The 26006-nt window shown below is 33.5% G+C and overlaps 1 protein-coding gene across 4 annotated transcripts in view; it reads right to left on the minus strand.

Moving 5' to 3' along the window:
* Window positions 1-26006, minus strand: part of SPINK5 (serine peptidase inhibitor Kazal type 5) — a 75598-nt gene that overhangs the window by 41784 nt on the left and 7808 nt on the right. For all 4 annotated transcript variants that reach the window (XM_033180730.1, XM_033180729.1, XM_033180728.1 and 1 more), the window contains exons 4-10: window positions 25448-25520; window positions 10383-10510; window positions 8341-8404; window positions 7117-7244; window positions 5146-5209; window positions 1900-2027; window positions 476-563 (exon numbers count right to left, since the gene is read on the minus strand). In XM_033180730.1, the coding sequence (XP_033036621.1) occupies window positions 476-563; window positions 1900-2027; window positions 5146-5209; window positions 7117-7244; window positions 8341-8404; window positions 10383-10510; window positions 25448-25520 (673 nt within the window). The remainder of the gene's footprint in view (window positions 1-475; window positions 564-1899; window positions 2028-5145; window positions 5210-7116; window positions 7245-8340; window positions 8405-10382; window positions 10511-25447; window positions 25521-26006) is intronic.

Genomic DNA, 26006 nt, shown 5'->3' on the forward strand with positions numbered 1-26006 from the left:
AAGAGGGTAGCAGTAGAAAAACAGTCAGGTGACTAGTTAAAAGATGCTTAGAAAGCAGAGCACAGTATAATTGAAAAGGAAGCACATTAAAATTCAACATTGATATTGTTTTTGAAATAAATACCTTCACAATAGCTACCACACATCAAAGAATACATGTCACACTTTGAATTCAATGTTTTGATATATCACCTACATTTACGAGTGCTAAACTATATTATTAATGTGACTTGATTAATTTCCTCCATACACAGCTAGAAATTGTAATGCCACAATTTTTAAATCTAAGTTTCAGAAAACAATAACTATAAATTAGTTTCCAGTAAACCTACTAGTAGTGTGAAAAATATTAAACAATATTGAAAATGCATACTACATAATATGCACTCTCACTCACACATACCCCGCACACACACACACACACACACACACCCCACACACAAGTTGTAACTAGATTGATCAAACTGATTCTCACCAAAATTTCTCTTTTAACTTTAGTTTTTCCATCAGCTTTTCCCGAATTTTTATCTGTTTTACTGTTTTCCTCTGAAAAACGTCGCTTGCTGGAAAAAATAAAATATATGAGTAGAGAGGCTTCCGATCTTCATGTTACAAAACAGTCATTAGGTACAGATGGAAAAATATCTAAGTTGTCCTGAGCTTTAGTACAAACACTTTAAAAACACCTCAAATCCCCAAAAAGACCCTTTAATTTCACCGTTATACCATTTCCTTCCACTAAATGATCTTTTTTCTCATCTCCCTTTCTTAAAAGAAATTTAAAACTCTTCAGCTTAAATTCTACCTTTTTGAAGAAGACGTTCCAGGTCCCAAATACAAATGAGCTCTACGTGTATTGCTGTGTTTTTGTATCTGAATAGTCTTCTTTTATGCAACGGTTTTTATTCTATTTTGCAATATATAAATATGTGCACATGTCCATGGTTTATTTCTGCTACTGAATTTAAGCTTTTTGAGAGTGGGGGATCCTCATTCATATCTTAATTCATTCATTCACTCATCATTTAGTGTGTAATTATAGTGTTTTGCGCATGCGTTGGCTGGGCCCTGGGTATGCAGGAGTATATAATACAAACACATACCCTGCCCTCTTGTAGTTCTTGAGGCTGGTAGAAGAGACTGAAAGTCAACAAATACTTGGAGAAATAATTGTATAATTGCCAACTGTGATGGTGGTTATAAAAGACAATTACTAAGGATTATGAGAATTTAGTTTCAATTAGGGAGGGACTTTAGGAGTTCTTATCCAAGGAAAGATAATCTGAAATGTAATCTACAAGAGGAGGGGACATCAGCTGGCCAAGACTGGGAGGAACTGGCATAGGACAGGATACAGGAAAGGGCTTGTAGAGCTCGAGAAGCCGGAAGTGTCATGAGATGTCATCTAAGATATCTTCATAAATGCGATAATTTGTATGTTGTGAGATCTGCCCTTCTCCCAAGGTCATATGTCCCAGATAAAAAGATAAGACTAATCCAATTAATCTGTAAACCTGAAGTATCTAAGAGTGTTCCATCAACACTGTTACTATGGGATAATTACTTAAGAAAAACAATGAAAGTCTTGGTACCTGCTTTTACCCCTATTCTATACTAGAATTAGTTCACAAAGAGGTTCACAAAGGTCACAGGCGAATGTTAAGAAGTATGTCGTAAGTCAATATTTCAACTGGAAAATGGAATCCATTTGCCCTCAGAAATAGACAAACATCAGTAGCACCTACTCACTAGGTGGCATTATGATTTGTGGAGGACATAAAACTGCTTAAATGGTTCTCAACAATAAAGCTTCCTTTCAAAGTTATTTTTACTCATCAATCCAATCAATCTACACTTCGACCTTTTGAGTCACTCTGAAAAAACTGCTTCTATACTCACAAAATCTCAGCACACAGGGCGCATTTGTTGCCATGCATCCTGCCATCAGGGCCACGGACTGGATCACTCTCCCGTGTACAAAAAAGTCTTCCATTTCTCACTTGTTTTTCATATTCCTTGCAAAAATCCTTTGAAAAGACAATTATATTTATTTCACTTCATTTCATTTCAGGATGTTTTATTTTTTGAGACAGGATTTTGCTGTATTGACCAGGGTGGAGTACAGGGGAGTGATCATAGCTCACTGAAGCCTCTAACCTCTAGGCTCAGAGATCTTCCCACCTCAGCTTCCTAATTAATGGGACTACAGACATGCACCACTACACCCAGCTAATTTTTTTCTTTTTTGGTAGAGACTGGATCTCATCATGTTGCTCAGGCTGGTCTTGAATTACTTGGCTCAAGTAATCTTCCTGCCTTGGCCTCCCAAAGTGTTGAAATTATAGGTGTGAACCACCACATCAAGTCAACATGTAATTTTATTTACCATTTTTCTACTTTTTAATCTAGAAACTTTATAATGGATTTATTACCACAAAACATCAGGTCTAGAAGTTGGCAAATACATACAACATATTAATGAGAACTACTAAGAAATAGTAATTATATTGTCAACTACTTGGCACTTGTATGCATTATGTGGTATGTTTATTATAAGGTAAAAAAGAGCCTTGGAAAAAATAAGGCTGATCAAGAGTTTTCTTGGATTAAAACTGAGTATTTCTTTTTAACTTTCAAATCAGTAGGCATCCGGGGATCTCTTTCATGAGCTTCTAGCACAAACACAACAAAACGCAGCAGCCAAATCCACACACACACACACACATAATTGTGAGAAGATGAGATGTCTAAAAGTGACTTAATATGGATCAAGTCAAGAATAATTCAACCTAGTTTGTAAGTATAAAGAAACAAGATGCTATCCAACAGTGTTACATTTACTTTAGTTGATTTTCTCTATGGATCTGTGGATAATTTTTGTGTATTCTGCCTTCTCTATCCATAATCATTTCTGACATTGCAGAGAGAGAGTAGATCTAATTTCCTTTCACTCTCACCTTAGATGGATAGATCATCAAGACTGATACTGATTTAGAAGAGCTAAAAAAGGAGTGACTCTCCCACCCCCCAAAAAAAAAATCCAAGAAAGATTTGTTTTCAGATTTCCTAATGCTTTGGTTCAATACTTTCAGGCTACTTTCTGTGTTTTGAAAACTCTACCATGTGATGAGGGCTAAACTTTACAAAAAAAGTGATACTCTAAGCTACTCTAGGCTTGGGGATCTCTACGTCATTACACATTTTGTGGTGGGATATAGTAGTATAATATGACCTACAAAAAATCCTGGTCTATAACTTTCTTTTCAACTGTGTGACCTTCATCATTCCATTTCAGGCAAGAAAACATGGGCATAAAGAGCATGGTTAGGAGTCAAATGACCTGGGCCACTGTGCCTCTCACCCAACTGGGAGACCACAGTAAAGTCCCTTCTCCTTTGGAAACACAACGTTACTACTTCTACAATGAGGTTTTTGGAACAGATGCTCTGTAGGATCTTTTCTAGATCTAGCATTCTTTGGTTTTTTTAAAAAAAATAATTCAACTTCCATTGGGATGCTTTAACAGAGAATCCTAACTGCTTCCTATTAAGAAGATATTTATTTTTGGAGGAGCAATGGATGTGCTCCAAACTTCATGTTTGTAACAATCTAGAAATGGAGACACAGAAGACAGTCACCTGATAATCATAGCATGGCATAAAAAATTAATGCTCAATGATTCTCATAAAAGAAACAATGATAATTTCAGTTTATAAGTTGTGACTCATCCAAGGAGATTCTGAAGAAACACTGTGTACGCAACCTAGTGACAAGTTAATTATAGGGAACATATTGAGCCATCACAATAAAGCAGTCCTATTCACACCATCATGCCCAGTGACCCCACCAAAACAATGACCCTAACCACAGAGAGGAAGAGGGAAACACAGAGAGACCTGATGAAAAGCAAAAGAAAACAACTCTCTGTGTTTATGAAGCAATAAAATGTTAACTATCACAGGATGACCCAAAGTTTTAGACTGAAATTTAACAACCACCACAAAAGAATTCCTTTTCAATCCTTGGCAAGTGTTGCATAAACTGTAGATGGTTCTACTTAGTTTTCCTAAATGTAAACCTTTAACACCCTATTTAGGGTGAGAGCATTGCTTCATTAAGTAAGCATTATGAACTGAAAGGCTAGCTCTTGACTACCAAAAGGTGGTCTTGTTTCTTCCTTTAGGAAAACATAAGCCCTACGATCTTCAAAAAGGAGTGCACTTGTATTCGCACAAAAGTGTGCAAGATGTAGAATCACAGTCCAACAGGAAGGTAAAATTCAGGTCATTTATCCAACCTCTTTATTTTGCTGACAAGGAAATTAAGGCCCAGGATGATTATTTACTTAGTCTCCCACACCCAGAGCATGACAAAAACCAAGGTTAAAACTCAGGTGTTCTGACTTCTCAACAAAAGGTTAGCCATTTAGCAAAGAAACTACTATCCCTCTCATTGAAAGTAGGTTATTTAAGAAATCCAGGCTGTATTACCTAAAGTGCTTATTCAAAACTTTTTATACTAGATTGAATAATTAAATTATCAAGTAATTTCAAAAAAATATTTTAAGGACTTTTTAAAAACACAATCTAAAAATTTGTCTTTTTTTTTTTTAAGCAGAACCAAAACCTTTATAAGTGCAGGTTTTTCTGAACAGAATCATCACAATGGAAAAGTGAATACCTTCAACTTGTGTAAATTTAATTACACATAAAATGTACTAGTAGATATAGTGTTTAAAAGACTGTCACTATTTTAAAATTATTCCTGTTTAATTTATATTATATTGCCATTTTTAAACAATTCATTCAGAGTAAAATGGGTTTACACTAAACCAAAAAGAAGGCTGCTAGAAATTAAGCAGAATTTGGTTTGTATAAACTTTCTATCTTATACCTTCTTTTGGGGGCTGGAGGACTGGAGAAACACGGGTGGAAATTGCACATTTTGGGCCTTAGGTAGGAAATGCTGTTTTCAATCTGAATCTAATGATTAATATTCCAGGAACAGTCAATGGTGAATTTTGATATTAAGAAAAATATATAATAATAAAAGACAATGACTTTATTTCATTACTCAAAGGTTTAGGCATAAATTTGTTAATATTTATGACCACAAGAACCAAATTGTGTTGGTGAGTCGTTTTACCTTTTCAGCATTTCGTCGAATTCTAGTTTCACCCTGCCGTTTGGCATTTTCAGTTTCTTTTAAACTGTTAAGAAAAGTAAACAGTTGGTCAGTTTATGACTCAATCATATTTTCAGTATCCTCAGTCCTATGCTAAACACTTTCATACCCTCTGCTACGACTTGCTGAAAATGATCCACTTACGAGAGACAAGCATTTCCCTGTCTTCAATGCCTGAGCCAGAGAAATTGCCAAAGATAAGAAAAAGTAGAAAGACAGCAATAGTGGATCTGGGAAACTTGCTTTCTGTAAATTAGCTTTCTTGCCTATAGTAAGAAAGGGTGTGAAACTGATTCACTGACAGTCAATTAGAAACTTTGTTCTGTAAAACTGATAATAATAAAAAAAAATAATAATTATACAAATTAAAAAAAAAGATTATAACACCATATTTTCACTATACCTTTTCTATGTTTAGATATACAAATACTTACATTGTGTTACAACTGTCTAAGGTATTCAGTACAGTAATACTCTGTATAGGTTTGTACTCTAGGAGCAATAGGCTATACCAGAGATGGGTTATAGCCCAAACGTCTAGCAGGCCATACCATCTAGGTTTGTGTAAGTACACTCTATGATGTTTGCACAACAACAAAATTGCCTAATGATGCATTTCTCAGAATGTATCCCCAACATTAAGGGGCATGTGATTGTATATTCATTTCAAAAGTTATAATTTTTTAAAAAGTTAAAAATAAAAAAATAAAAAAAAATAAAAACTGAATGGGTGTGAGTGACACCTTGATTGACAAACAGAAGATTGTCAGGAAAATTCCCTTTAACAGGCAGAACCAAGAGCTTTAAAATAATGCTGTGACAAGGGTGAAACCAAACTGAGCGTTTGAGGCATTGCCATCCACACCCTTGAGTATAACGTTGTATGTCTTGTAAAGTATTTGTTTGCTTTCATGTAAAAATATTAAGTTGTTAATAAAAGCTACATTTGAATTGAGCTTTAAGCCCCTTTCACATCTATCATTTGATTAGCATCTCATCCTGGATATACGTGTGGCTATATCAGTTCCCCAGAGGAAGAAACGAGGAGTTAGAGAGGTCAAATTCCCCTTTTCACGTAATGCATAAAAAGAAAAAAAAACACAGAATTAGGACAGATTTGAAACTGACAGAACATGTCTCCTAGATAAGAAAGTGGAAATCAGGCTGATTTCCTGTCTGGAAACCACTTATCATCACCGTTTTATAAACCTGAATGGACATGTCCTTGAATTCTACAAGGACTAACTGTAATTTTCAAAGGCAGGTGTGATGTTTACTAATCAGTAAAGTTCCAGTGATATAAATATGGCAATTTAAGGCTTGCTGGCACATGAATTAGATAATCTAAACATTGTTTAACAGCCAGAATATGACAGACTAATTAGATCTTATCCGCATCTGCCTCTTCAATGTCCAAGCACTGCCAGGCACTCAGATAAAGATTAACCCAATAGTCCTTCCTTTCCTAATGATTCATGTTCCACCTTTTAAACTAATAAATAGATTTGGACACATGGCATTATTACTATTACTATTTTAATTAGCCTCACATTACTCAGGAAGGGTCTCTACATCTGCCCAAATGAAGCAATGGATGTCAAACGACTGACCTAGATCATTCCATAAGAAAGTGCTTTGTAAATTTTAAAATATTGTGCCTTATAAAACACTATGCATTTTCAAATTACTGTAATTTAAAAGAAATAAGAATCTTGAATTTAATAACTAACATGACCACCCCATTCTCTCCTTTTAAGAAACTTCAATCAATGATATGAAGAAAAAGAAAAGAAGCCATTCTGTGAGAAAGGCTATTTTACATTGTAAAGACAAAGAATTGCATGAAAAGGATTTTATCTCCCTGCAGAGTGATTCTCAGGGCAGCAACCAAGAGCATCATCATCAAGTCCACCAGGGGAAGATGCTACTTACAACAGCTCAGCACACATCGCACACTTATTGCCATGCGTCTTCCCATCAGGACCAAGAACAGGATCATTTTCCCTTGTGCATCCAAGTCTTCCATCTTTAACAAAGGGCCGAAAAGCACTGCATACATCCTGAAGAACAGGGAAAAGAACTGGAAAGTTACCAAGATTGTAATGCTGATAACACCGTTTTCAGAAATATTGTAGAACTCAGTCCCGCTGACATTGCTGTGGGCCACTTAGAGCAGTACCAGCTGTGTGATGTAGCTCATGTGTAGATGTAGCTCAGTAAGTACTCTATAATTCATGTGGTTAAATAAAAGACTTTTTTACTTGTTTATTCATTTATTTAGTAAACAGCTAACCCACTGTGTGCCAGAACTCAGACAGAGCACAGTCCTTGCCATTAACTTGCTCCCAATCTCCTAGGTGATAAAAAGAGACATTTAAAATAGCATGATGCTAAATGACTTGGTGGAAGTAACCTCAGGTGCTCTGGAAGCTTGTAAAAAGGGCATCAGACCTTGAAAATTAGGAAAATCATTCACCTGGAAAAAGACAAGTGTGACATGTATGAGATCCTTTCTTCCTTCCCCTTCCCCTACCATCACAGGCTCACAAAATTGTATCATAGAAAAAAATCTATTTAGTTCAAATCTCATTTTAGGTTAAACAATTTGTCCAAGTTCTCCGAACAGGAAGTGACACTGCTAGGGTTTTAACTCAGGCTAAGTGACTGAAGTGTACTGCATATGTAGTTTCCCTTTTATTTCTTCTTCTTCTTCTTCTTCTTCTCCTTCTCCTTCTCCTTCTCCTTCTCCTTCTTCTTTCTTCTTTCTTCTTCTTCTTCTTCCTCTCCTTCTTCTTCTTCCTCTCCTTCTTCTTCTTCCTCTCCTTCTTCTTCTTCCTCTCCTTCTTCTTCTTCCTCTCCTTCTTCTTCCTCTCCTTCTTCTTCCTCCTCCTCCTCCTCCTCCTCCTCCTTCTTCTTCTTCTTCTTCTTCGAAAGCAGAAATAGATTGAAAGCTCTAACCACCAGAGTAATGTGATCCAGTTTCAGAGACTATAATTAGCTTTTTCATATTAGTGGGCAGTACCAGGTATTCCATTTCACATAAAGCAAGAATTACTTCCTTCCAAGGCTCCCACCTAAGAAGGAAGAGGAGAGCACCTACTTCCTATTTGAAGTTAGCCTCCCAGTATTTCCCATCACACTGACATTTGACCTCACCTGTTCTGGATTACTGCTCTTACATTCCCCTTCACTCTTTACACCAATTTGGGACCCGGTTTTCCTAGAATCAAAAGTTAGTAGACACAGCAGTTTAATATCACAGAACTTCCCACCATTCAAACCTAACCGCTCTACATTGCGTTTTCATTATCCTTTGCTCCCGAAAACAGCTGCCACATAGTATTATTTCATTACTTTTTCTAATAAAAACCACTGTTTATAACGTAAAGTCAAAGAAATGTAGTTAACATGGAAGAGATGGTAAAGATTCAGACTTGTAAGTATTATTTACAGCAATCTTTTTTAAACCTTTATTTAGAGGAGGGATCCACATCAGAAGATGGGGAAAAGTAAAGCTTGTAACTACCTAATAGATACCCCTCAGTCCCCAAGGAACTCTGTTGTTTTAAATAAACAAAGTCAGATTTGTATTATGTAACATCCCATTATACTACTATTTATTTGGGTTATGAAGACTAGTATTTTATTTTTCATGGAAAGTACATAAAGTCTTGATAATTAGTTTTGTTCAGTCTAGTAGACCTTTAAAGTATATCTGAAAACACAGAACCGCAAATGTAAGAGATATTTCCTAATTTGTCAAAAGTTAAAGCGAATGACAATGATATCTGTAAAACAATAAAAATTTAGTAAAAGCAACATAAAGAGAAAAACTAAATATTTAAAAATGATAAGAAAGAAAGTTATTTCAAAGGATATCAGCTGAGGGAGCACTATAAAAATCAAATTTTCAATTTTATTATAGAGCCTCCTAGCAGCCAGAGCTGTGAGGAAAACAACACAAGGAGAAGTATGATTCTCATCGCATAGTAGAAAGAAATATACCAGAAATTAGGGGAGAGAAACTTACACCTGGACCAGAGATTTAAAGACTTATAATAGGATTCCCCACATAAAGACATGGTAAGAATTAAATATATAGCATGCTCATACTTGTGCTACACAATATATATCTGATAAAAATCTGTATGTTCTTCATATACTTGTGTTTGTTTTCTGTTTCTCTATGTTGACCCTTGTTGAGAGTTGAGGACATAAATTAGTGCATTTCTGAAAATACCATCACGCAAAGGATGAGAGTGTTTTAACACAGTTTTACTTTGCTGAAAATATTTATTGCAAGGAGAGCTAAAGCTTGCAGGATCTCAGAAAGTGAATAATTATAATATCCCTCATTAGCCTATATAAACATGGGATTTTATATTTGCAAAGCCTTAAGACCAGACAATTCAAGATTGAGGTCACAAGCCAGAACCTGCAAAGCAGGTATGTCACCTTGTTGGTGAAGACAGTTGATAACCAAACCTAGCATTTAGGGTGGAGAAAGAACAAAACACAGACAAGATATAGGACAATAAGATGCCTTAGCTATTTGGTAAATGTTTAGAAATGGGAAGAAATTTAATATTGAAAGTCCCAATTATCTACTTTAATATTACATATTATTAAGCACTTAATAAACATACTTTGATGATGAAATAATTCTCTGTGAAAAAGGATATACTCATACATAAACAAATAGATGATAGATGATGGATAGATGTATGTATGTATATACATATATATGTATGTGTGTCTACATAAATGTATTCTATATTCTGTTATATATTATAATCATATAATCTATATCTTATAGATTATAAAATAGTCAATCTATATTTTATTATAATATTAACTCTGTTTTATTATATTAAATCTATATTTTATTATCCATTTTAAATATAAAATCTATATTTTATAGATTATGAACATATAATGTATAATCTCCCTATCCTGTCTACTTCATAAAGTGATAACCATCTGATAAATCCTACATAAAAGTGCTTTGTAAAATATAAAGTGTTATGCTATACACCTTTATTTGTCTTCAGAGTAGTAAAAGAAGTGGTACTAATAATTTAGGAATGGCTAACTCCCACACAAAGAATCGTTATCTTAAAGACTGTAGGAAAAACTGTGTCATGTAATTATAGAGAGAACATGTTTTAGGGAGAAAGCCTACTTCAGAGAATACTCACGCATTCTCAGCACACAGTTCACATCTGTTGCCATATGTTTTCCCATCTGTGCCACAAACAGCTTCATAAAAATCGGGACAGATAAAATCCCCATCTCTTTCTCCTTTTTTAAAATCATCACAATTCAGCTGCAAAAGACATGATCAAGGAACATCAAAATATAAGAGACAAAGTAGTTCTTAGATGTATAAATAGATTAACATTTTAAGCCCACAATAATGTAAATTGCTGGAGAAGAAAAAACATATCATGAAGGCTATAGTGAGCTAATAAATTTATGGGCAATAAAGCATGATCCAAGAACAGAGGTAAAATTAGATTTCAAAAGAAAGAATTTCAGTATCACTTCAGCCACTTGCTGTCTGGGCAAAGTAGGCCAAGTCACTGCTCTGAAACTTGGCATACTGTTTGTCTGTCCAATCCTGCCTGCCTTCTCCACAGAGTAGTAGTGAGGCCCAGTAGATTATGGATATGAAAGTTCTTAGTAAGCTATAAACGACAGTAAAGTTTCTGTTATTATAGATTAGGAGAGTAATTAAGAGCAGGATTGTTTGTTTCATATTTCTAAGTCTGCCGCTTAAGCTGTTGGACTTGCACAGGTTATTTAACACCTCTCCACTTTAGTGTCCTCATTTGCAAAATGGTTATAATTTCGTCAACCTCTCAGGACTATGTAGGGATTTAAATATGTGAATTCATGTATGGCACCTGGAACAGTGCCTGGCACAGAACCATTTATTGTTGTTGTTGTTGCTGTTTTCAATGTTTTCTCTGCTGACAAGCCAAGAAAACTAAACGTCTTTTAGGTATGGCAGGAGAAAGCCCAAATCTCTATTCTAATAACCTGACATATACTTAGGAACAAACTTGATGGTAAAGAAAAACAAATGCACAAAGTAATAACTGAAGACTAGCGTTCAAGTCTCAGACCTGCCACCCACTCACTTCACCTCTTTGCACCTCACTTTCCTCATCAGAAAAATGGAAATTCATACCCTACCTATATTCCAGATTTGCAGTAAGGATCAAGTGAATTCTTATGAAACACTATTTGGCAACTTATTATTGTGAAATGATCTAGCTAGAAAAGATACAGAGTTAACTTGAATTTAACTTTTATCTAAAACCAAATAATAAAACTGGAGAATTTTTCTTTAGAATATCACATTGCAAAATACAATGTCATGTCATCATTGTCAAAATAAAGACATTTTAATGAAAAATATGAAACACTTAGAATGTAGACCTATGATGAATCAGTATATCACACAATATAAAGAATAAAAGTAGGATACAGAAGATCAGGTTGAGAAGCTCTTATCTAGAAGGAAAAGAACTGAAAATAGAAAAGAAAAGCTAAAGAACATACTCCACTATTGATATGTTTAGAAAGAAGTTAAAAATACATTGAACATAAGATAAACAGTGGCCATATATGTTGTTTCATTCATTTATTTGTTCATTTTTCCACAAATTTATGACACATTAGCTACACTTTAGCACTCTTCTGGATTGAGAAGCTGCTACAGAAAAGAATAAAATAAAAGAGAGAGAGAGAGAAGAAAAAAATGGAATACATATTCTAAGGAGCTTACATTCTGATCGAAAGAGACAGATACGTACAACAACTATAGATTACAGTAAGTGCTTTCAAAAATAAACAGAAAAATACAATAGTGATCAGAATGGGGATTATTTTAGATATAGCAGCAAATAGTAATTAACTCAAAACAATCACTACTATCCCCCTTAACCAGAAAATCAACAGCAATGTACTAACTAGGTCACAGGTGTAGACAGGGGAATGACAGCGCAAGTCAAAAGGCCAGCTGAGAGATGATGAAAACAGGTGCAAGGATTTATGACTACACCTCCTTTCCCTCCAAACCCCTAGGTGGTGAATCACCACCTATAGAAAACACCTCTTCCTAATGTTGACAATGCCTGAGAGCTTACCATGGATTCCCGACCTGGTGAAGGGGCAGCAAACTAGAGTTGAAAAGAGTGGATTCAGAACCTCCAGCTCTGGGTCTTATCTCTTTTCTATCCTTATACTCACCGGAAGGGCTACATACTGAAGCTTGACATTAAATATGACCTAACTGAATTTAGCAGAAAAAATAAATACAGCCATTACGGAATATCACAATAAAAATATCTGTATATCTGACAACTAAAAAATAGAATATACTAAATAACGTATCAATTGAAGTAGAAACATTGGAACGGGCAGAAAAATATTTTATCAAGTCTAACTACGCTGTGGAGAGATAAGAGAAGATATCTGCATAAACAAATGTAAAACAATAACAAGAAACAAGTTTTAAAGGAAAAACAAAGTGGAAATTTTGAATATGGAAAATATTCAAATGATAATAAATCTAGCAATATAAAGAATAAAGATGGGATAGGTACAAATAAATAATGAACCTGTAAACCAGATGATCAGATCAAGGAATTCTCCTAGAAGGCAATGGAAATAAGAAACTATTTTTCTAAAACAGGAAATGCTAAAGAACATCTAAAATAGAATTAGAAGTCTCCAAACGAAGGAAATAAATATAGAAAGAAATACCTGAAGAAAGGAACGGTTTCTATAATTAACAACAACAACAACAAAAAGAAGAAAAGAGAGAAAAGCAGTAAGAATTTTAAACTAAAATCAAGTTAATAACAAAATTGTGTTTACAGAAAATATATGGAGAGCAGATTAACATACATTTGGAGAGAAGACAAAGATATTGACAACAGACACAGATATTAGCAATAGAATAAATAATCAAACAATGGCTGTTTGTTTAGGGATAGTCATGATAAGAACGAAAGTAAATCACCACCCAAAAAAAGCTAGAAACAAGAAACTACTAAGTATAGTAACTGAAAATATTTTTAAAACGAAAAAACCAAGTCTTACTATAACAGAAATAACAATAAATACAAATGGGCTATATCTAAAAATTAAAAGACAATTGGTAACTGGATGTTTAAAAAAGAATCAACCCATGTATTGAGAAAAATTAAAACTAAAAGGCATGCAAGTATCAAAACAATAAGATAATAAAAATATACAAGACAAAAATGAATAAGAAGAGAACATATGCAGCAAATTAACACTTAAAAATTAGAATTTAGTCCAAAAATGTGTCATAAGTGACAAAAAGGACAGTATATGAAGTAAGAAAAGATAAGAACAAGAACAAGAAAGTATAACAATCATGAACATATATTCACCTAATAATATAGACTTTAAATATGTCAAACAATACAAATAGAATGTAATAGAATTAAATAAATCAATAACTGAAGTTAGAGATTTAAGCAAACACTTCTCAGAAATTTACATATTAAGTAAAATAAAAAGAATCTTAAGCCATTAGATTTTTATAGATAACTACAGCCAAGAAACAGAAAATAAACATTTTTTTTTTTTGAGACGGAGTCTTGCTCTGTCGCCCAGGCTGGAGTGCAGTGGCCGGATCTCAGCTCACTGCAAGCTCTGCCTCCCGGGTTCACGCCATTCTCCTGCCTCAGCCTCCGAGTAGCTGGGACTACAGGCGCCCGCCACCTCGCCCGGCTAGTTTTTTGTATTTTAGTAGAGACGGGGTTTCACTGTGTTAGCCAGGATGGTCTCATCTCCTGACCTCGTGATCCACCCGTCTCGGCCTCCCAAAGTGCTGGGATTACAGGCTTGAGCCACCGCGCCCGGCCGAAAATAAACATTTTTTAAAGAATATATAAAACATTCATAAAAGCAGAATATTTGTTAGGTCACAAAGTATTAAGAAATAACAAATAATCAATACTACATTATTTATGTTATCTGACCAAAATTTAATAAAATTAAAAGCTAATATAAAATATTTAAAAGTTCCACATATTTAAAAATTAGATAATCTATTACTAAATAACATTGGGGTAGAGAAATTAAGAAGTGTTTGGGGCCAGGCGCGGTGGCTCAAGCCTGTAATCCCAGCACTTTGGGAGGCCGAGACGGGCGGATCACGAGGTCAGGAGATCGAGACCATCCTGGCTAACACGGTGAAACCCCGTCTCTACTGAAAAATACAAAAAACTAGCCGGGTGAGGTGGCGGGCGCCTGTAGTCCCAGCTACTCGGGAGGCTGAGGCAGGAGAATGGCCTAAACCCGGGAGGCAGAGCTTGCAGTGAGCTGAGATCCTGCCACTGCACTCCAGCCTGGGCGACAAAGCCAGACTCCCAGACTCCGTGTCAAAAAAAAAAAAAAAAAAAAGAGAAGTGTTTGGAAAATAATGATAAATAGAAATACTTAAAGCATAAATCCTGAGATACAAAATTATTAATATCTTTAAATATATTTGTCAGAAATATTTTAAAAATTAAATTTAAAGTATTCCTCAATCCCATTGTAAAATAAACAGCAACGAACATAAAGAAACAAGAATTAACACCATAGAAAACAGAAACAACAGAGCATATTATCAAAAAACCTGTTATAAAGGATTTCTAGTAGGACTGACCAAAGAGAAAAGCAATATGAAAAGTAAAAATATATGGAATGATAATTAAAAATAACCAAATAAATGTTGAGACATTAATATGATGAAAGCATTTTATGAGTATCAGTATGCTAATACATTTGAAAACCAAATTGGATATATGACTACAAAAAAAGTATAACATAACTACCTTTGTTATAACAGGTCAATAAACATTAATCCAATTGATATATTGGTCTCAGATATTCCCACCCCAAAATAACTCAGTCCCAATAGATTTACAGTCTATTTTTCTGAAGGTCTAGGAAAACTTGTATTAAATAATAGTAATGTACAAATCGTTCCAAAGTAGTTACAATTATATAAACTGAAAAATAAAATTCTAAACAGCTTTATTGAGGTATTACTTACATACTGTAAAAGTCACCCATTTACAGTGATTGAAAGTGATTCAATGATTTTTAGTAAATGAATAGAGTTGTACAACCATCATCAGAATCTGGTCTTAAAATATTTTCATCACCCCACGAGATTCCCCTGTGCTTCTGTACAGTATGTCCCAGCTCCCAGCTCCAGCTTCAAGCAATCATTAAACTTTTCTCTGACTCTGTAAATTTGCCCTTTTTGGACATTTCATATAAACGGAATTATAAATATGTAATTGTTTAATTATAGTTTCTTTCACTTTGCATAGTGTTTTTGAAGTTCATCCATACCGCAAAATTGTCAGTAGCACATCCCTTGTTATTGCTGAATAATATTTCAATGTATAAATATACTCATTTTGTTTATCCATCCAGCAGTGGACATTTGGATTGTTTTCAGTTTATAACTATTTAAAAAAATGTTGCTATAAATATTCACATGCCTGACTTTCTATGGACATGTATTTTCACTTCACTGAATACCTAGGATTGAATTTTCTGGATCACATGGCCAATCTGTTTAAATTTTTAAGAAGTTCCCAAACTGTGTTCCAATGTGGCTGTAACCTTGTATATTACCACGTTCTATCCATATGTGTTCCAGTTTCTCCACACCCTTAACATTTTGTATTTTCTGTCTTTGTGATTATAGTCATTCTAGTGGGTACGTGTAGTGATACCCCATTGTGGTTTTAATTAGCATTTTCCTAAAAATGGTGTTGGACAACTTGTTATGTGCTTATTATCTTTGGTATAATATCTATACTTAATCGAGTTGTCTCCTTGTAAGGTTGTAAGAGGTTTTTATATTTTGTCGATTTAAATCCTTGCCTACTTTATAAGTTGTGACTATCTTTTCTCCCTATGACTTGCTTTTTCATTGACTTCTTGTTGTCATTTGAAGCACACAAATTTGCAATTTTTACAATTTCATTTTATTACTTTTGTATTCATGGATCATGCTTCTGATTTTATATCTGAAGTCGCTCTACCTAACCCAAGTTCATGATTTTTTTCCTCCTATATTTTACTTGAGAAGTTTTATATATTTAGCTTTTACAATTAGTACTAAAATAAAATTTAATTTTTGTGTATGATATAAGGTAAAATTCTGTTTTTTAAAATTAACTATATTCAATTTTCTCAGCATTATCTTGACATGTTGGTTAACTATTAACTGACCATAAAAGTAAGTAATCTCGATTCTATTCCCCTAGTCTTTATGCCTATCTTGAAATAATAGCACACTATTATGATCACTATTGCATTATAACAAAATTTAAATTCAGTTACTGTTAAGTGTCCCAACATTTTTTATATAAATAGTAGGATCAACTGTTCTACTTCTACCAAAAAGAAAACCTGATGAGATTTTGATTGGGAATATGTTGAATTTATAGATTAATATCGGGAGAATTGCCATCTCAACAATATTGAGTTTTCTCATCTATGAACATGGACTATTTATTTCACTAGTTATTTGGATCTTTCATTTCTCTCAGCACCATTTCATAGTTTTCAGTGTATAAGTCTTATACTCATTTTGTTAAATTTATTTCTACATTTTTATGCTATTGTGAATGAAATTAATATTTAAATTTTCAAATTGTTCATTGCTAGTATATAGAAATACAATAGAGTTTGTATTATTAATCTTACACACTGAAATCTTACTAAACTCATTTATTAGTTCTAGTATTTTTTCTTTTTGTGGATCCTTAGAACTTTTCACATATGGTATCATGTTTTGGAATTAAAGACAGTTGCTTCATTTCCAATAAAAAATGTATTTAATTAATTAATTAATCTTGCCTTATACTGGCTAAGAACCTCCAGTACGATGTTGAATAGTAGTGGTGACAGTAAACCACCCTGTGCTTTCTTCTCAATCTTAAGGGCAAAGCACTCATTCTCTAACCATTAATTATAATGCTAGTTGTAGATTTTTCACAGACGTTCTTTAACAGACTGAAAAAGTTTACTTCTATCGATGACATTTGTATGAGTTTTCATCTTGAATGAGTGCTGGATTTTCATAAGTGATTTTTCAACATCTATTAAGATAATCATGTGGTTTTGCCCTTTATTCCATTAATATAGTGTATTAGACTAATAGATTATCTGTTCCTAAACCAACATTGCTTTGTTGGAATACTTCTTATTTGGTAATGATTTATTTTCTTTTTCGTATTGCACATTCAGTTTGCCAATGTTTTGTTAAGGATTTTTCTGTCTATGTTTATGAAGAATACTTGTCAGCAGTTTTCTGCTTTTGTTATATCTTCTACATTTTGTATCGGAATAATGCTGGACTGATATAATGAGCTGTAAAGTGTCTCCTCTTCTTTCTGAATGAATCTGTAAAGGATTCATATTATTTCTCCTTTCGGTATATAATGGAAATTGCCAATGAAGTCATCTGCTCTTGGGCATTTTTTAAATTTAATTATTTATTTATTTTACTTATACTATAAGTCTATTATGATTTTCCATTTCTTCTTGGGTCATTTTTTAATAATTTGATTATTTCATCTAAGTTATTTAATGTGGTGGCATAATATTTTTCATAATATTCATCATAAGCCTTGTAGTTTCTCCAGGGCACATACTGATGTCTCCTATCTCAGTCTTGATTTTGGTAATCTTTGTCTTCTGTTCTTTTCTTGAAGGCAAAATAAAACTAAGGGTTTGTCAGGTTTGTTGATCTTTTCAAAGAACCAGCATTGGTTTTACTAATTTTTTCTATTATTTGTATGTTTTGTGCTTTATTAATTTCTGCTCTAATCCTTATATGTCCTTTCTTCTGCTTGCTTTGGGTTTAGTTTGCTAAACTTCATTTTCTAATCTTCTCAAGGTAGAGGCTTAAATTATTGAATTTTATCTCTTATTTCTGCTTAAGCCATTTAAATCTCTAGAAGGTGCTTTTGATGAGTGCAATAAGTCTTAAATTGTTGTCTTTTTGTTTTCTTTCAATTCAAATTATTTTCCAATTTCTCCATAGATTGTTTCTTTGACCCACCAATTATTCAGAAGCATGTTGTTTAATTTCTAAATATTTGGGGATTTTCATGATTCATTTTCCTTGTTGGGTTTGAATTCAGTTCTGTTGCGGTAAAAAAAAAAATACTATATATGATTTTAATATATTAAAGTTTATTATGTTTGTATCTCAGTATATAGTGTATCCTGAAAATGTTCCTCTGTTGCTTTAGAATAACACATATTCTACAATCAATGTAGAAGCACTCACTCTATTTCAGTTTAGCTTGAATTAGTTGATAGTATTCTTCAAGTATTCTGTTCGATCATATTTAGTCTAGCTGTTGTATCAGTATTTTATGTGGAGTATTGAAATTCCTAGCAATTATTTTTGAATTCTTCTTTTTATTTCTTTTAATTATAGCATTTTTTGTTATATAAATTTGGAGCCTCTGTTAGGTGTGTATACATTTATCATTGTTATGTTTCTTAATGTATTAGCACTTTTAAAGGTATAAAACACCCCTATGTGTCTCTAATCATGCCTTAATGTCTATTTTATCACATATTAACATAGCCAATCCTGCTCCCTTATGGTTAAACTTAGCATGGTACCGATATTTTATCATTTCAACTGTTTGTGTATTTGAATCTAAGGAGCATCTACTGGAGATAGCTTATAGTTCCTTTGTTATTATTTGTCAGTTTCTGCATTTTGATTGGGATGTTCAAACCATTTATGTTTAATATAATCACTGATATGGTTGTATTTACATTTCTATTTTTCTATTTGTTTTCAATATGCTTTTGTCCTTTTTTGCTTCTCTATTGTTCTACTACTACCTTGTTTGGGGTTAAATATTTCTAGTACACCTTTATAATTCCTTTGTTGATATTATATATTTATTATATATGTTATTTTCGTAGTAACTACTCTAGTAATTACAATATGCACCTTAGCTTATTACAAACTACTTCAGAATAATACTTAATCCTGGTAAAATACAGAAACTTTGCCTTAATAAAGCTTTATTTTCTCTATCACCCCTTATGCTATTGTTGTCATATATGTATATACCTGATAAAACAGCATTATAATTGTTGCCTTATATATTAAGATTATTTCTTTTAAAAAGGCTAAGAGATTAACCCAATTTTCACTGTTTCTGGTGCTTTTCATTTCTGTCTGTGGGTCCAAGCTACCAGGTGGTAGTTATTTCCTTTCAGCTAAATGACTTCCCTCATTATTATTGTTAAGGTAGTTGTGTTAAAAACAAAGTCTCTCTCAGATTTCTTTAGTACGGTAATATCTTTATTTTGTTTTAATTTTTGTAGGATACTTTTAGAGAATACAGAATATTACTTAATCTTTCTTCTTTCAGCATTTTGAACATGTCATTTTACTGCCTTCTGGCCTTCATTATTTTAGATGAGGGGCCAGCTTTTAATTTTATATGGCCTGTATATAGGATGTGTAATTTTTCTCTTGCCATTTTCTAAATTTTCTCTCTGTTTTTCTTTATTTCAGCATTTTAATCATGATGAGCCACACATGGATCTCTTCATATTTATCCTATTTGGGGTATATTGAGTTTCTTAAATGTTAACATTAATTTTTTCCATCCAATTTAAGCATCTTAGGCCATTGTTTCTTCAAATAATTTTTGTATTCCTTTTTATCTCACCTCTATTTCTGGTATTCGCATTAGGCATATGTTGGCTTACTTGCTGCTGTCTCAAAAAGTGTATAATTTTGTTGATTTTTCTTCTCTATTGTTTGTCTCTGTATTTCCATTGTTAGTTTTTATTAAGCTTTCTTCAAGTTTGGTAATTCTTTTTTGTAAGGATTGACAAATCTGCTTTTGAGCCTCTCTATGTAACTTTTCATTTCAGTTACTGTGCCCTTCAACTCCAGAATTTTCACTGGGTCTTTTGAAAAATTATTTGTATCTTTTCATTGAAAGTTTTTATTGGTATATTCATTGTTATTATACTTTCTTGTGAACCCTCAAACATAGTTTTTTTTTTGGTATCCTGAATATATTTTTAATAGTCGCTTCAAGTCTTTGTCTGCCAAACCTAACATCTGTACACAGCTAAAGACAAATTCCATTAATTTTTTTCCTTGAGTATGGGTTGTATATTGTTGTTACTTTGAAAATTTTATAACTTTTGATGAAAACTTTTTTTTTAATCTCACTAACCTGGATTATAAAAACTGAACATTTTGGTTATAAAAACTGAACGTTTTAGATGATAAGTGCTCAGGTTTACAATTTTTTCTTTAAACATTGTTTTCACTGCTTTTTTATTCTTTTTTTTGCTTCTGTGGCTGGATTAAGTCTTTGAAATCTTCCTCTCTCATAATTGCAACTGCTGATGTGCTGCTAAGAAAATTATGATAGTTTTTATCGTAGTTATTTTTTAAGCCTGGCTTCTTATGTTTTTCCCCTGTATTTTTGTAGCTTAGTGGTCAGCTAAGGATTTAACACAGTTTGTGTTCAAATACTTCAAGCTAACAATGTTTTCATCCTCTCAGATAGACCTTTGTCTATAGGGGAGGGCATGCAAAGTTCAGGCCACTTTTATATCTACCCCAGCATTTGCTTCTCACGGGGACATTTTGTGATTGATTATTAAGTGGATATGCACAGCTTTATAGTCAGTTAGGAGTTTGCGAATCTCTTGACCCTCTTTGGGCTCTTTCAACCATGTGTGAAGACTCAGCCAGGAATACCCTTGCTTCAATTAGGATTGCAGCCTCAGGTCATTTTCCTTACTCTTGGTGAAGATTATCGCTTACACTGAAAACACCTCTGGGTACGGCTTTTGCTCATCACTCCAAATTAGGCTAGCCTTCTTCAACAATGGCAATGCCTTTGCTGACATCTGTGCCCTTCCCTGTATAGAACCTCCATGCCAACCAAGCCAGGGGGTGAAATGGGAATATCCCTGAGCAAGAACATCACAGACCTCTCTTTTTACTCCTAAAGTCAGCAGTTTTTCAAGACAAATGATTCTCAGATTGGTATAGGCTACTGATCAATTTTCAGATTGCTAAAATGTTTTTCTTTTTTTGGTCAATTATGTCTAGCTTCATAGCTGCTTCCTGAGGAGAGGATCTGCTGACCATCTCATTTAGTCATAGCCTAAAGTGTTAAACCTTAGGATAATTTTATGTAAATTCCCAAACCAGATAAGAATAATTTACAAGAGAAAAGTGGAGATTCACTTTACTTAAGAATATAATTGCAAATTTTCTAAATAAGATGTTAGTATCCAAATTCAGAAATTTATTTTAATATATTATAAAGTATGATTTACTCTAGGAAAACAATAATAGTTTAACATTAAGAACTATATTCATATATTTATTTATGTTAATAGACTAAAAATCAAATTATTTTAATAGTTGCAAAAAAGACTTTTAATAACAAGCAACACATATTCAGCAAACTAAAAATAGAAAGGAATTTTCCAAACTTGCTAACGTGTATAGGTAAAAACCACTATGATAAATATTACACTCAATAGAGAAACTTTAGAGATATTCCCTTTAATATGAAGAGGCAAGGGGATTATTTGATGTTCATTACTATCACTAGTATTTAACTATTGAAGTCTGGATCCTTTACCAATTATATAAGAAAAGAAAGAAAGATGTGCTAAGATTGAAAGGAATATTATAAAACTCTCGTTATATGTAGATAATATGATCAACTACCAAGAACAAAGACAAATTTGTCTGACATAAGATTAACATGAAGAAATCAATAGAATTTGTCCATATCAGCAATAAACAGATAAAATACAATAAAAAGCAAAATATATTCAAAATAGTAATAAATTTACATATTTTTAAAACATTAACAAAAATTATAAAAAATCTCTGAATATTTTACAAATTTTATAAAATAGATCAAAATTATATGAATTATTCATAAACTATTCTACTCTCATGAGTTGAGAAAATTAATACTGTAAAAAGTCAATTTTACCCAAATTAATTTACAAATTCTTTGTATCTCTAAACACATTGGGTTACCAAATTCAAGCTGAAGTTTTTATAAACTCAGTTATTTTTATCTCTAACATGTCATGTATGTGGGAACCATATATCTATGCATAGGTCCATCAGTTTTTAACAGCATGAACTAAGAAGGGGGACTTATCATACTAGTTATTAAAGCAGTAAATGAATCTGAAAAAAGAGGGACCTCAGAAACACACACATACACTCGTGTGAACTTAATATTCTATAAAGTTGGCAACCTAAATCATGAGAAACATTGAGTGAATGAATTCATCAATTAAAAAACAAGTCTTTGCATGTACCAAAACACCAGAGATCAGAAATTATGGATGACTGGATTGAGATGGTAGGCATGGAAATGGAGAAAAGGAGTTAGACTTTGGAGGCAGTACCAACAAGACTTGTTAATGGAGGGAATACTAGAGTCGGGAAATGAAAGGGTGACATACTAGTGAAAAGAAAATTAGTGATGAAAGAGAGAGTGAGAGGATGTCTGTAGGAGGAAACTCCTTGAAATGCAGAGCACCTTATTCTGAGAGTGAGTAGCAGGGTTGATTTTTGATGGGAAGAATCTAAGTAGAAAAAATGAGCACATTGTTCTGTTTTACAGTAGAGAGAAAAACAACAAGAAAAAACACATGGTATAATTGGATGAATCCTTTTAAATATAGAGACAAGGAAAAATTTAGACAGAATTTATTTGAAAGGCACACAGCCAAATGTTAACTGCCTTAACTTAATGTAAGTTACTACTTAGTTATGTAAGTAGTTTCCTAAGTAGTGAACCACATCGCTATAAAAGTTTCATCTAGAGGGTTTTTTTTTTTTTTTTACAGTTTGTGTGTGCGTGTGTGTGTGTGTGTGTGTGTGTCACTCAGGCATAATATATTAACAAAGAGTAATTTTATTTCTTAAGACTGCGATTTTATTTTTTTAAAACTCCTACTTGATAAAATTCAATATTTTTGTGTCTACATATGGAAACATCTAACTATCTATATTTTTTAGATAGGTTTGTTAAAATCGGTATGTTTGTGTGTATTTTGCTTTTTTGTCATTTCTTCATATTTTATGTTTTTAAACACATATATATATATATATCATTTTTTAATGATGAAGACAGAGGAGGAAGAGGACAGTGGATGTTAGAAAGTGAGCCGCTCTTTGAATGTGGCAAATAAGACACATATGAAGTTGCCACTTCAGATTTTGTAGAATATAAAAGTAGCTCTCTTTTGCTACAGATAAAGAGTTTCCAATTATTGATCAATTTTGTGATGTCTGTTACTGTTTTAAAAGTGAGACTGGCTGATCCCAGGCAAATAATTTAGTAGACTATGTTTACTATGGAGGCTGAGGTTCTCAGACGTCCTTGGCTAATACTGTCAAGAAAGATGTCAGCGTTGTTAGACCATGGATGTTATAAGTAATTAAGGTGTACTAACCTTCACTGATTATTTTAATATGTGTTGGGACCAGCAGAGAAGGAAAAGAAAGAGGAAATTAGTGAAGAAACTGCATAGGAGACCTGGGGCGATGTGAGTGGTGGTTAGAATAGCTGGTGGTAGTCCCAGCTTTGTCAATAACCCATTTGTGAGATATTGTAGGCTAGATACATATTTCCACCAATCTGGGCCCCAACTTTTTATTTTTTTAATTTTATTTTTATAATTTCGTATAGGTTTTTAAAATGTTTACAAATGAAAAAAATTATAAAGTGAAATGGTTTATATAGTAGGATAAATTTGCAGTTTCTTTCCTTCCTTCTACATTACTTCTTATTGTTTTATGACCCTTTTTTTTTTTTTTTTTTACCGGAGAACACTTTTCTTTTTTTTTTTTTTTCTTTTTTTTTTTTTTTTTTTTTCTTTTTTATTATACTTAAGTTCTAGGGTACATGTGCATAACGTTTATATCATGTATAACTCCCCAATGCAATCCCTCCCTCCTCCCCCCTCCCCCTGATAGGCCCCAGTGTGTGATGTTCCCCTTCCCGAGTCCAAGTGATCTCATTGTTCATTCCCACCTATGAGTGAGAACATGCGGTGTTTGGTTTTCTCTTCTTGTGATAGTTTGCTAAGAATGATGGTTTCCAGCTGCATCCATGTCCCTACAAAGGACGCAAACTCATCCTTTTTGATGGCTGCATAGTATTCCATGGTGTATATGTGCCACATTTTCTTAATCCAGTCTGTCACAGATAGACATTTGGGTTGATTCCAAGTCTTTGCTATTGTGAATAGTGCCGCAATAACTACGTGTGCATGTGTCTTTGTAGTAGAGTATTTATAATCCTTTGGGTATATACCCAGTAGTGGGATGGCTGGGTCATATGGTACATCTAGTTCTAGATCCTTGAGGAATCGCCATACTGTTTTCCATAATGGTTGAACTAGTTTACAATCCCACCAACAGTGTAAAAGTGTTCCTATTTCTCCACATCCTCTCCAACATCTATTGTTTCCTGACTTCTTAATGATTGCCATTCTAACTGGTGTGAGATGGTATCTCATTGGAACACTTTTCTTAAACAAAATATTAGCCTGAGTCCCTGTCTGCAAAGTAGATATAAACAACCAACTCTAGTTGAATTAGGAGGACCCTCCAGGTACTGGAACATATACAGTAAAAAGCAAAAGAGCAAAAGAAAAAGGAAATAGAATGAGTCAAATGCCTGCTAGAACATGTTAAACCCTGAGATTGGCTTTTAGAACTTAGTTTCCATTTGGTCTAAAACTCATTTTATAGATGAAAACATTGAGATCCAGAGATACATAAATTTTCCAAGTTACATAGGCAATAAGAAGTCTGATTTGAAATTAATTCTACAGCCCCAGGACAGCTCTTCTTTGGGCTAAGACAGGACAAGAGGAATGAGAAATGATGGCCTTGGAAGGCAGACATCACACTGGCTCACCCCACCTCTTAGTTTCTGTCAGTGCCTAAAATGTTTTTAGAGTTGGGTCATGGGTTGGGCCTATGGACAAGATGTACCAGATATTTAGCCCACCCCTGGACTAACCCATGTTCCCTCCCTTCTAAGTTGTTGGCTTCAAAACAGGTATGACCTAGTACTTAAGGAATAAACAGATAGCTCTAAATAGAGTCAAACATCCTCTCAAAAGTAAACAGGTTGGCTCCAAATAGTCTCACCTCTGTTGTGGCAGTAGCCTTGGTAGCTCTTGCTAAACGCCTGATCCTCTTCTGTGATTTTGCTTCTTTTTCCCTGGAAGAGGACAAGAAATAGCATAGTTTAAACATTGTTTGCTCAACTTTTAGGAATAACAGCTAGCATGGTAGACTTAATTTTGACTGCCCTCCTCAGCCTAGACTGGCATGTCAAAATGGGTAGCATGTTCAGAAATGGACACAGTACCTCAGATCTCCCCTCAACATTGAAAAATATCTTGAACATGGTATTATTACAGGCAAGAATCTCTAACTTTAACTGCATAACAGACTACCTTCCTGGAATACTTCCAACAGCCAGGTGGTCATCAACTCTCAAAGCTATCTGCACCATTCTTTGAATGTAGTTTTTGAAAGAGAATATTCACATTGAACCTGCTTATATTGGTTCTAATTCCAACATCTAGGGACCCACAGAGCAAATCAATTTTCTCTTCCATAAGGCAGTTCTTTAGCAATCTGATGACAGCTTTTATGCCTTGCATAGCCTCCTTCTTTCCAGGTTAAAAACAAAACAATTTTC

This window comes from Trachypithecus francoisi, unplaced genomic scaffold (assembly GCF_009764315.1).
Source record: "Trachypithecus francoisi isolate TF-2019V2 unplaced genomic scaffold, Tfra_2.0 Lachesis_group2, whole genome shotgun sequence".
NCBI classification, from domain to species: domain Eukaryota; kingdom Metazoa; phylum Chordata; class Mammalia; order Primates; family Cercopithecidae; genus Trachypithecus; species Trachypithecus francoisi.